Below are 12,533 nucleotides of genomic sequence, written 5' to 3'. Positions count from 1 at the left end.
ATATATATATATATAAATAAATATGGGGTTTGTTCCCATTCTTAATCATTTTGACCACACACACATATATACATGTGTGTGAGTGTGTGTATCTTATATGTGTGTGTGTGTGTGTGTATGAAGTCAAAATGATTAAGAGTAATGACAACAAACCCTATGAACTATTGGCCCTCTAAGACTCATACAGGATTTTGCCTAATAATCTACTTTAATAACATCAGCATCTTTCACCAATCAAGAGAAATACATGTATTTGTTTCAGCAAGGTTCAACAAATTCCTATAAAAAAAAAAAACAACGCATGCCGTTACCTGCGTATTTAAGTAGACAATCTCTGTGGTTCCACAGAAATAGCACTCAGAATTTTACTTCCATTTTCAAACACTTTAGGATTATCTGTTTAAGGTTCCCAGTTCAATGTATTAACTTCTCTTTAGGTACTTCAGTTCGGGGAAAATTATGATCAAGTTCTGCAGAAGCAAGGTGTTCTATTTACAGAAAGAAAACAGTTACATGATGCAAGCAGACTGGTCACCTCAGTTTACAGACAAAGCAGTCACCTATGATAAGACGTCCCGTAGTTCTTGAAATGCCTGAAGTCGTAGCTCATAATATATATATATATATATATATATATATATATATATATATATATATATATATATATATATATATATATATATATATATATATATATATATATATATAGATAGATAGATAGATAGATAGATAGATAGATAGATAGATAGATATACAGATACGCATGTATAATATTTTGTAGTTGGTAAGATATCCTCAACATGACGATAATATTGATGTTCGACGAAATTTCAAAGAAATCATAATTACCATAATTTTCATTCGCTTTCAATGAGATAAATGGTATAAAATATTCCCATTTACTTCCCATTTTTAGTGATATTTCAGCTTCGGGTCCATGGGAGCGCCATAAGCACACCGCTTTCACCTGACCGCTTCTGATGACGTCACCGTTTGTTTACAGTCTCAAAGCGCTACACCTTGACAGTGGTCTGTGAGCTAGTGTTGTTATTAAGTGAAGCGTCTCTCTTTTTATGTTATTATCATTATATATATTATAATATCATGTCCCTAGCCAGTGACCACTTAAATATGACCCGGAAACGGCTTATCGAAGCGTTGGGTCCGGATAAAAAACACAAGTATTTTCATCAGATGAAACAGTGGTTCAGAATGAAGGTAAGTAACCCCTAAGCTGTAGCCCATCCTCCGTAAGCCAACCCCATACGGACTTTTTGAGATATATTCATTAATTTATGACCTAGGTTAGACTAGACTGTCGATAATGCCGGCAGGGTTATCCCCACCATCACTTAGGTAAACGAGAGTTCTTTTAAATCAAATTTTTACATTTGGCTAGTTTACGTGTAGGCTAAGGGCCTTGGCTAAAGTTAGGTTATTGATGACGCAACTTTTCTAGTCTAGGCTAAGCTTCTAGTGTGTCTGACGTGGATAGACTCCCTCCCGTAGGGTTAAATGCAGAGCAGGGGGTCTGAGTTACTTGCCCGGGGTGTCCAGTGGGGGCAAAGTCCCCTGGCCAGGTTAGGACACGGCATCCAAGGTTATGTTAGGTAAAGGCAGCCTAAGCCTCTTTAGGTTACATTCCCTCTGAAAGCCCTGACCCCCTACTCTGCATTCGCTACTCTGACTTTTTGGTATTAGGCTATTTTATAAGTTGTCAGTACACAATATGAAATTGTAATCTATATTTTTGAAAAGAGTTCTTCATTCTCATCACTTGGAACTCCATAAACAGTATGCGCAGATGATAAATAAAAAATTAATCAAATTATGACATATGGTATGACAATACCGGCACCCCCTCCATGGCTAATATAGCAAAATTGTAACCAGTAAACACCCTTAGATTACGTTAGATTGGTATTTTTCGGTTCTTTTAGTGCCCCATCATTTCCTAGCCATTTTTGCATGAAAAACCCAAAATGGTTTTCCATGCAAAAATGGCTGGTGGGAGTCATATTGGCAACTTGTAAAATTTTACCAACTTTTTTTTATAGCCTAATCTTTGATTGCTTATTGAGTACCGGTAGGTCTATTGCCTAGGTCTATTGGTAGGCTATTTTTGATTCTGCCATTACACTTTCTGATGCAACCTAGGCATACTGATATGATTGTCATAGCTTAAGAACCTTAGGTTTGTAGGCTTAAGTTAAGCTAAGGTTGTTCTGTTGATGCACATCCTGTGATGCATCTTTGAGATTAAGCCAACTGGGACTTTATATTTCTTGTCAAACTTTATTAAATTCTTCTGACAGCTTATTGATATACAACAAGGTAGACATGATTACTTATAACATATTAATACTGATTTTTTATATTTATCTTGTTATTTGCGGCAACTTCCTGTGTCCCTTAACTTGTAAATACTGTATATATAATTCCCCAGGCATTTGGCAAATTCATAAGTATAGGTAATATTGCAGATTGGCTGTTCTGCTGTACATAATGCCATATTGAGGGGGGGTTCATGGAGGAGGAATCCCTCCTTCCCAGCCAAGTCAAGGCACTGTACCCTAGGATAGGTTAGGTTAAGGGAACTTGAGTTACTGCACAACCCCATTGAAGTATCTTTGATACACTTTTAAGCAGGCTGCTAAGCATGAAAATAATGTGAGCAACTCTTCTGCACTTTCATATTTGTTAATTATGGCTTGAAAGGATTGCAGTCTCCCAGCCCTCCTTTTCATAATGTTGACACATCCAGTACACTCTGACAAATGGTTTTGGGAGCCTCTTGGTCATTCACATAATCACATCATTTGTTTTATGTTTATGCAGCTTGAAAATTCCTGGATGGATGGTTGAATCTGTGCTTTCTGTGGTTACCATCCGTCAGAGAACAGCCTTTGGTACTTTATCGCTATTTGGGACCCAGATGACCATCTCTTAGTATGACTGTTCCCCCATGATCAGTACTTCTTTAGTGTTCTGAATCAAGTACCACCCAACATGAGCGCAGTAGCACATGTGCTTGCTCACCTGGACCTAACAACAGTTCCAACCAATCTGGTTCGGTTGTTGGATTCAATACATGGCAAAGGGTGAATCGGGCCCGGACCGCCTTGATGGCTTTTATCATATAGTATTACTAAGTGAAGTGCATGTCAAGTAAGACTGCATATTATGAAAGATCAGAGTTGTCAGATATTATTTTGAATTTTTCTCATCCTTGATTTTCTGTCATTTAGATATACGTCTTCACTGCCCATTCTTATAGACTGTTTTCCTTTTTATTATGCAGATTTTATTATGAAAAGGAATTTGGTTGATTTTTATTTAGTCTCACATGAAAAAATAAGATTGGGTAAGGAAAACCACATAATATTTTGATGGTATTTATTTTTACAAATGTACAGTTGTATGAAGGCAGGAATAATATATTAAGAATGTTATTTGTTTGTGCCACCTTGATAAATATTGTATTTCTTCCTTTCTCAGTGTCAAGTTCTTATATTAATACTCTACTGTTAGTTGCTGAGTTCCAGACAAACTAATCAGATTACTGTATTAGCTTTAATGGCAATACAAAGTACTGTACTGTTATGAGGTTTTTAGTGTCACTAAGAAAATTTAACATTTTTTATTTTTGTGTAGGTAACAAAGGAGGAATTTGATAAGAGTGCTCGAGAACTACTGGCATTAGATTCTGTGCATTTTCATAATGAATTTTTACTGGCTATCTTAAGCAAATGTCAACTCTTCACATTGTCAACATCATCTTTGTCCTCATCATCGTCCGCAACGTCTCGAATTGAAACTCATCACCGTCATGATGAACAGGTTAGTTGTTAATTTTAATTATCAGCTTAATAAATACTTTTGAAATTTATTAAAATCTTGTAAATATTTTTGTAAAGTGGTTTGTATTGGTAGATATTTGTTCAATTTTATGAATGCTAAATAACAAATTTTCGCACCTGATAAGAGTGTGTTTGAAATGTTTGTAAATTAGTTCAAGCTGCTTAGAGCTAGCAAATCTATGTACTGTTATGTTGGGAGCTTCCTTTTTGTATCACCCTCAGTTTGGCAACACCTCAGTATGTTGCTAAGGCTTGTTTAGAAGGACACAGCCTTCTCTGTTATGATTCCTTTGTATTTATTCTTTTTGTTTTCATCAGGATGTGATTGCCTCATCAAGAATTTTTTTTTTATGAGTTTTGGATGAGGGTATTGGGTTTTTACATTTGTTTACATAGTTTTCATGTAAACCATAATAAACCATCAAATTAACTTTGGATTTTATTACAGCGCATAGATTCAGGCACGGGGAACGCTAGTGCTAGGGATCACACATCTCTTAATCTGTATACATCACAGTCATCAGACCGAAAGAAGAGTAAGCCAAAGAAGAAGGCTAAGACTTCTCCACTTATTCACGATGTAAGTATGCATCTTGTTAAATGTCTTGACATATAATGCTTTTGTTTGTTATTCCTATTGAAAGTTGTGCATTGAGAAATTTTGTGTTGATGATACATGTATAGCTTAATGTATGCCTTTATTTGCTAGTGCTAATTGGAAAGGAGGCTGATGTTGATCATATGCATTTAGTAGTGGTTGTCCTTTTTCTGTACTGTTGTTCCTACAAGGATATAAACCTATATCTTTTATGTGAGTATACCTTTGGCAACAGCTGGTCAGGTCTTTGAAGCAAGGTAGTTAAACATCTGCCGGTATGGGAATCACCAGTTCACCAGACTGTCAACCCTACACTTCCTTTTGCTGTTGTCCACACAGGATAGTGCTGTTACTACGATCAACGTTTCAGTTTCACGTAGCAACGGGCTCTTTGCAGCATGCCTTCGGTCCCTAGCTGCAACCCCTTTCGTTCCTTTTACTGTACTTCCTTTTATATTCTCTTTCTTCCGTCTTACTTTCCACCCTCTCCTTACAATTGATTTATAGTGCAAGTGCGAGGTTTTTCTACTGTTGCACCTTTCATACCTTTTTACTGTCAATTTCCGTTTCAGCGCTGAATGACCTCATAGGTCCCAGTGCTTGGCCTTTGGCCTAAATTCTATATTCAATCAATCAATCAAACAAGTATGTATGTTTAACTTGTGTGTAATTTATGTCATACATTCTCTTTTTCCTCTTTCATCATGTATGCTATTTGAGACTAGAAAAATTGTATAGAGTATATTGTGATTGTCATTGAGTGTGATGCGCATTTAACTTGAATAGATAATAATAATAATAAAGCATAAGTACATAATATACATTGTTATAGGTTTCCGTTATGTGGGCTGTATGTACGCTATTAAGTCTTACATTTATTTGTATGTTCAGAAAATTCACATTTAAATAATGATAGAAAATAAAGTACAGTATTCATAGACATTTATATTAGAAAATAAAGTACAGTATTCATAGACATTTAAATTGAATGGAGATGTTACTTATTATTGGTGATAATGTATATACTGTACTAGTAAGTGATTTGCAGCACAGTCACGTGATATACATGAATACATATATATACACACACGTCATTTTACCCAGAAAAGTTTGCAGGTTTTAGTGGGAATCTATCTGAGAGAGAGAGAAAGAGAGAGAGAGAGAGAGAGAGAGAGAGAGAGAGAGAGAGAGAGAGAGATTGCTTTAAAATAGACATGTTATGACAAAATAGTTTTGATTTGGTTGGTGGTTAGGGGTTGCAGTGAGTATGCACTAATTTTTCTGTTCATATTTGTTTGTATTTCATTATGAAATTTCTTTTCTTATTAGTTTTTATTTAGTGTAATTATGTGTATGTACTACAGATAATTGCTCTAGAGTTGTTATTATGGCTCTTCTCTGATTAACATTTTGGGGTGGGTGGGAACATAACCCCATTAAACCAGTGCCATAATGCTTTTGGTGTCTGAAAAATGTCATTGAGATTTATATTTGAGTAACCTAATCCAGCCATGTAGCAACCATTGCCTATACTGTACTTTTCCATAATTAACCCACAATACTGTTGTCAAAGGCTAACTACACAAAGAATAAGCTGGGTTGACAAATGACACCTAAGATCAGACAGATCTCAGTGTGCAGGCACACTAGTCACCTGAAACAGTGTTGACATGCTTCTTCTTTTTCTTTTTCCTTGGATAAGTGTTTTGTTTGCCGAATCTCAGGGTGCAGGTGTGCTACTCAGAGCATTTCCTTATTGCTTCTTGGAAATTCGTCAGTAAGCCTCACTTGTTAAGTCCTGTTTGTTGTAACTGTGAGAGTACTTACTCATCTTTAAATCCCCCAAAATACTAATAGAAATAACTTGCACTTATAACTGCAGATGAGGGCTTAAAGTGTTAAAACATTGTTAGCCTTCTATTGTGGCAGTTAGGTGTATGTGTGTGTGTATGGTATTGTGTTTATTTCACCCTCAGCCTCTGTTTGAGTGGTTTATGTCATCTATTTGGTATGTATTTATTGTAAAGTAATAGGTTTGTTTATCATTTGAGCTTGTTACAGCTTGTCAAAATCTTTGTTCATTTAATACTGTATAAACCATACCAGCATTTCAGTCTAGTTCCTCTAATATCATCTTGACTGATTGGTGCTAGCTTTCACCTAGTTCTGAACTAATGATTCGAACTCTAGTGAGGTAATGGCATTTATGAAACACCAGAGTGGTTGGTATGAAACATAATGATTTTCAAATGTTATATTTTTGTGTATATATAACATAAAGTAAAAAAAGTGATAGTGTGGTAGAGTATACTGCAAATTAATTATTCTCCTGCAGGGTAATTTTGAACCAGTAAATATCCATGACATAGCAATAACAGCTTCAGTTCGTGAACCTCAAGCCATCACAGATGCAGGTGCTGGGTACCTGTCTCGCTCTCTCTGTCTCTTGGATACTGGACCTCTGAAGGGACGTTTATTGTTAGCTGCATGGGATCATGGGATTACGCAAGTTGGTGATAACGTTGCCACCATGCTACAAGAAGCAACTCAGGTAAGGAGTAAGTTATTGTAGATAGGAAATTCATACTTTTTCACAACAAACATTGCTTATAATCAGATTTTTCATGTGTCACAAATTTATCGCAGACACTTCAGTTCCCCTTAAAAAGACTAAGCAGTCAGGCCGTGGCACTGTATATGTGTGCGCTGAAGCCCCAAGTCTTAAGCGGCTATCAGTGTCTTTATTCATATATCTGTGATTGTGTTGAGGACTCAACAGCAACTACCAAAAATAGGTTTTTCATGTGTCAAAACCTGTTTTTTGATATCATAGTTGCTTGTTTCGTCCCTGAGTTTTAAAAAGAAATTGGCTGGTGACAAAATGGCTTAAGGTCTCAAATTTTAATCCCAACACCCCAAAGAAAAAAACATTTCTGGTCCAAGGTCAAGCCGCAAGTTTCAAGCCCCATTCTTTATTCCAAATGTCCCTCAGGTTTTGGTAACAAAAAACAAGAAACTAAACATGAACTTATGTTTTAGGGTATAATTCTACAGTGACTTACCTAAGCATGCTGGGTTTGGTTGCAGTATTGTCGCACCTTTCCCCATCGATAGTTAGCATACTTACCGTCATGAAGACCTCTGGCTTTGTGCTGTAGTGCCTGTGGGGTACGACTAACCATACCACCTACTGATACACAGTGTAGTCGAATTTGTTCAAGCTTGTGGCAGTAATGTTTTAAGAACACTGTCTCTGATGGCCACCCTGTACATTCGGAGACTTCTTCGAAAGAGACATTTCTGAAGAAGGCCAACAACATGCTGTACTTACTTTCTTAATATCATGTGACTAGGAAAGGAGTGTGATTTGCCGTTTTAATGAAGGAAACTGAAATTACTCTCATCCCTTGTAGAGAGAGAGTGGTTCGGTTGTGCCAGTGTGTAGGAAAATTGGACCCTCTGGGATGTTTGCTGTGACCTCTTGGTAAACATTAAGTGTTTGAGCTGGGCATAATGTTTTGTCTATTGAGTTTGTTTGTTTGAGCTGGGCATAATGTTTTGTCTATTGAGTTTGTTATCAAAATAGATTTCCTTCTTAAAGGATTCTCATTCTTGACCAGGAATGATGGGCCAGGGGACAATAATAATAGATGGTCAGCTGTTTGCATGATGTATTGTCCCCATCTAAGAGAGCCCAGTTTGCTATTACGAGCTCCTGAGGCTAACGCAATCAAGAAGATCACCTTTTGCAACATGTGAGTTGTGGTTATATTGGATCTGCGGGGTTTTTGGCTCTCACACACAAATTAACTACCAGCTACAAAAGTTTGAAACTTTAACTGGGACTTAAAACTAAGCGCTTAATTTGCTTCTTTTGGTGTTTCCATGGAAATTTGGAGCACTGACGAGGAAGGAATCCGTTCTAAAACAACCAAAGAAAGGTAATGGCCTGGTCCCTTGCCAGTCTGTTGTCAACAATATGGTGGATTGCGCATGCACAGTAATCACTTCCTCTTCTAGCAGGTTTGATGAAGGAAAGAACCTGGTACAGCTTCGCTGTAAGATAGAGGAAAGAGCCCTCTTATCTTTGAGTCTGTTGCATACCCCATCACGTGTTATAATGTTTATCATTATGACACAATACCCGGCCACAAGACCGACTAAAAGAGAATTCTTGGATATGAGTTTGGTCACCATGGGGCTCTGACAGACCCATGGAAGGTAACTCCTTGAAGACGAAACAAGCGACTACGCTATCAAAACAATAATAGTAATAATAATAACAGTAAAGGTAGATCCTTTTCATTGACCAGATCCTTTGGGAAAAACCTGCATGGCTTCCAGAAATTTAAGGGTGATGTAATATAGTAATAGATCCAGCGTTGGTCCTCTGCATGTATTTGGTTTTATATTTTTAAAACAAAAGGACATGTAGATGCTGTAAAGTACTTTTATTAATTCTTATGATATTAAGTTTTACTGCACCAAGTTAATTTCTTTGTTTTTCCCAGCAATGTCTGAAGAATATAATAATGGCAGTGGTTAGCAGACGTCGTGGTTATCGTGTTAGGGAAGGAAGATTTATGCATTCTCTTGGAACAACTCCACCTAATCCTTGGTTACGAAATACGGGATCTCTAAATGACTGGATGTCTGAAAGGTTTGTAATCATTATTCCTGCTTTGAAGGCTTTAGGTTTTATTATTTCTTTACTGTTAAGAAATACTTGTATTATTATAACTTGTAGACACATCCTGTGGTATATTTACAACCCCCTTATTCTAAACAATCCTGAACAGATTATCATAGTTTATGGGAGATCATTCTAACAGTTTGTTACATCAAAACTGAGTTTCCCTAGTCTATACCAGTCATGAAATGATTTTCACCCAGCATATGGTAGAGTGTGACATGGCTCTTTTTCATAGTGTCTCTTGCAGTTTTGGTTGTTTCATGACCTGAAGATATGAGTTAGGAAGGTAGAATTTATGGTAGCACCTGACTCTATATGAAGTAATTTTCAGAGTTTAGGAGAGGGCGCCATTCAAAAGCTCAAAGTCCCTGAAAACACAAACGAGAAATTGCAATGGTCTTTGTTATAAGAATACTATCTTTTGGAAGAACGTCAAGTTCGCTGCTAAATAGACATAACATTAAGATTTGAGAGAACTTTCCTTATTTTTAGATTTTGAAAGTTATTTTTTACAAAATTGTGGTTGGCATTCATATTGCTACTCTTGTATTTCATAACCAAAATCCTTTTAGATTATTGTGGATCAGTGGTCATTATTCTGATTCAACACAACCAGGCTTGGCAGAAAACTGTATAGGCTGTAGAATTTATCATTGTCTAGTGTAACACTACAAGATGAGTTTTCTAATGTAGAATTGTCTATTTTGGATATATACATGAGATTACTGTAAAGTTCATTGAATTATATTTTCATGTGGTTCAAAATTGTTATGTTCTTATTTCTTTTTTTTTCAGTTTAGGATTACCTACTGGAGAGGGAGGTGAAGCAGGCTCAAGACCAATTTGGCCAACAGTGGATTCTGCTGACCAAAATGCAGCACATCTAGCATCTTGTGCACCTCCTCTTGATAGTCCTTTGCCTCCTATAAGTTTGTTCGATTTATTTGAAGCTTTGCAGGTATGTTGACTTTTATGAAGTTTTTCATTATATACCTCCTCCTACTTATGAAACTACAGGTAAAGAACTTGGATATCCCTTTTTTTATTATAATACCAGCAGACATCATTTTGTGAATGTAAATCAGTATTGTCATGTTTTGAAACTTAATTAGTTTAATCCACTGAGGTTGTGAGGGTTCCCAAAACTTGGACATAGAAGAATTTTTTTTAATCAGTCATGGTGAATTTATTTTCCATGGTATATTGCTGGTTAGGATGTCATTTTGCAACATGAATAATTTTACTTTACTTTAGTTTGTTACAAAATGGAAAACAATAACTTGAAGTTAGCTAAAAATGTGTACAGAGTATGTCATTCACAGTTATCAGAATATCAGTGGTTGACTATGAATCACCTCAGATGACTTCTTAGAATCTCAAAGAGCTGAAAACCGGTACTGCAGTTGATCATCTACTCGTGTTTTTAATTTGCAGATGAAAAAGAGTGTTATTCCATGCCATTCAGTATATGCAGTAGGGCTCGAAAGAATCTCATCTCGTCTCTGGCATCCCAGCTGGGGAGAAGTTGAGCAGGAAGCCATTGCAGCCCAGGAATCATTATTAAGAGATACCCTCAAAGAGCAAAGATTAGCTGCGAATCCTGTTTCATAGCAATAAGGAGAATGTCTTCATTCTCATCCGAAGTGTTACAGAAGTTTTTCTTTTTTAATTTATATGCAGGTAATGAACTGTAAGAAATTCCCAGACACATACATGTATGTATGTATAATAAAGGCAATTCCTTATTAGTTGTGGTTTTTTATTTGTGCATTAATATCCTGATTGTTTTTATCTAGCTTGCGTGAGCACATGGGAAGATGGTCTGATTTGGTTTTAACCTGCAACTAAAATTCACAAGTTCATATTATCTAAGGTCAGGTAATGTATTCCTCTAACTTTATTTACATGTAGAGTATCTGTCTGGTTATAGATTTATTCTAGTGTGTTTTGATATTTAATTTTGTAGAGATTTTGCACTATCTGTTAAATTTCCCATTTGGATGTTGGGCAGAGATCTTTGGAGTGCAAGTCTTCAGAATATGATGTCTCTCTGGCAAGACAAATAGTACTTCAAGTGTGTGCGTAGGTGTCTCCAGACAAGCTTGGTCAGTTCAGAGTGAGTGTTCCAAAGGTGAGGGACTCTAATCTTCCAGTTCAAGGTCACCTTAAATGCAGGTATGTGGTGATATGAGCTTACGTATGCTAATTTTACCTGTGAGATATTGGATAAAAGGAGGGTGGGGTTGATCATTTTCCATCTATTCACAACTGACCTCTGCTACTTACATTACCACATGGGATTACCCCTGACACTTGGTTCCTGACCTACCCTGATAACAGTGGTCTGATAGACCCATCAGAACTTCCCTGTGGATGAGAATCATACCTTTTTGTCCTCTTAAATAATTAATGATTTGATTAAGTGAGCAAAATTTTACTTACAAACCCATCAGTAACACTGGCGTGCCCTCCTCCCTTTTCCCAAGTTCTGGCTGTTTTATAAGATTTATTTGAAAGAATGAGGCTGGCTGTTCCTTGCTGGCAATTGGTCAAAAATGCCCATGCACTTACTGCCACGCAATGGCTGATTTTCTGCCTATTCACTCTTCTTCCATGTCTAATGCTTAAAAAGTTACATTTCTGAGAGAATTTGATTCTGTAAATTAAGGCTACAGTGATTTCCATAAATACTATGGCGTCATTATAGTGTTCATGAGTTGACCACAGGTGGTATGGTGCGAGTAACAGAGACTAGGTTTATGAATACCTCTTAATCAAGAGATATCAATCAAGTCAGTTTCTTGGGCAGATATATACTGTGGTTTGTTTTTTCACTGCCAGGATAAGAGTATTGGTTGACTGATTACTCATAAGAGGGCACTGCATGCAGTGTTCCTTGCCAAACATTGTAGAAGGTACTGAAGGTATTTTTTACTGACCCTTTGGCTCCAGCTGCATTGCTTTTTCTCTTTACTTTTCATCTATTCCTTTTTATATCTTAACATAGAAGTGATTGGCTTTTTCAGCTTACTTTGCCCTGGTTTTCAGTTCTCATTTAAGAACAAATCCTTCGATGAGTCTCAGTGAAATGGCTAATTCAAGTAAACTACAGTACAACTATATTAATCTAAAAATTGACTCTAAATATGATGCTTAGGAGATTGTAAAGGAAAGTAAAAAATCTTTACAGCATAAAATAATTTAAGGAAATTACATAGTCAAAACTTTAATGTAAAATATAGAAACTTAAAAAAGTTATAACCCTAAAATTTGTGTACTGTACTGTATTACTGTTCCAAACCTGTATGCCAGTGTATGGTTGGCAGACAAGCAAATGAAGAGTAAACAGTAGAAACTTGAGAAGCATACTGGCATCAGGCTC

General features: G+C 36.4%; 1 protein-coding gene across 1 annotated transcript; it reads left to right on the top strand.

The window, feature by feature from the left end:
• The first annotated feature begins 973 nt into the window (after positions 1 to 973).
• On the top strand, positions 974 to 10,899 carry LOC136832556 (transcriptional adapter 1-like). Its single transcript, XM_067093561.1, has 7 exons — positions 974 to 1,218; positions 3,655 to 3,840; positions 4,309 to 4,440; positions 6,794 to 7,009; positions 8,970 to 9,118; positions 9,947 to 10,109; positions 10,586 to 10,899. Exons 1-7 carry the CDS (start codon positions 1,105 to 1,107, stop codon positions 10,760 to 10,762), a joined length of 1,137 nt encoding a protein of 378 aa, XP_066949662.1. The 5' UTR covers positions 974 to 1,104; the 3' UTR covers positions 10,763 to 10,899.
• The last annotated feature ends 1,634 nt before the right edge of the window (positions 10,900 to 12,533 follow it).

The sequence above is a fragment of the Macrobrachium rosenbergii genome, chromosome 50 (genome assembly GCF_040412425.1).
Source record: "Macrobrachium rosenbergii isolate ZJJX-2024 chromosome 50, ASM4041242v1, whole genome shotgun sequence".
In the NCBI taxonomy this organism is placed as follows: Eukaryota; Metazoa; Arthropoda; class Malacostraca; order Decapoda; family Palaemonidae; genus Macrobrachium; species Macrobrachium rosenbergii.
This window is presented reverse-complemented; position numbering and strand designations above follow the sequence as displayed.

What these genes read in the sequence shown, in the direction of transcription:
- LOC136832556 (XM_067093561.1), top strand. Translation starts at nt 1,105, where the DNA reads ATGTCCCTAGCCAGTGACCACTTAAATATGACCCGGAAACGGCTTATC. An exon ending in ATCACCGTCATGATGAACAG is followed by an intron (nt 3,841 to 4,308) that starts GTTAGTTGTTAA and finishes ATTTTATTACAG; the next exon opens with CGCATAGATTCAGGCACGGG. An exon ending in TGCTACAAGAAGCAACTCAG is followed by an intron (nt 7,010 to 8,969) that starts GTAAGGAGTAAG and finishes TGTTTTTCCCAG; the next exon opens with CAATGTCTGAAGAATATAAT.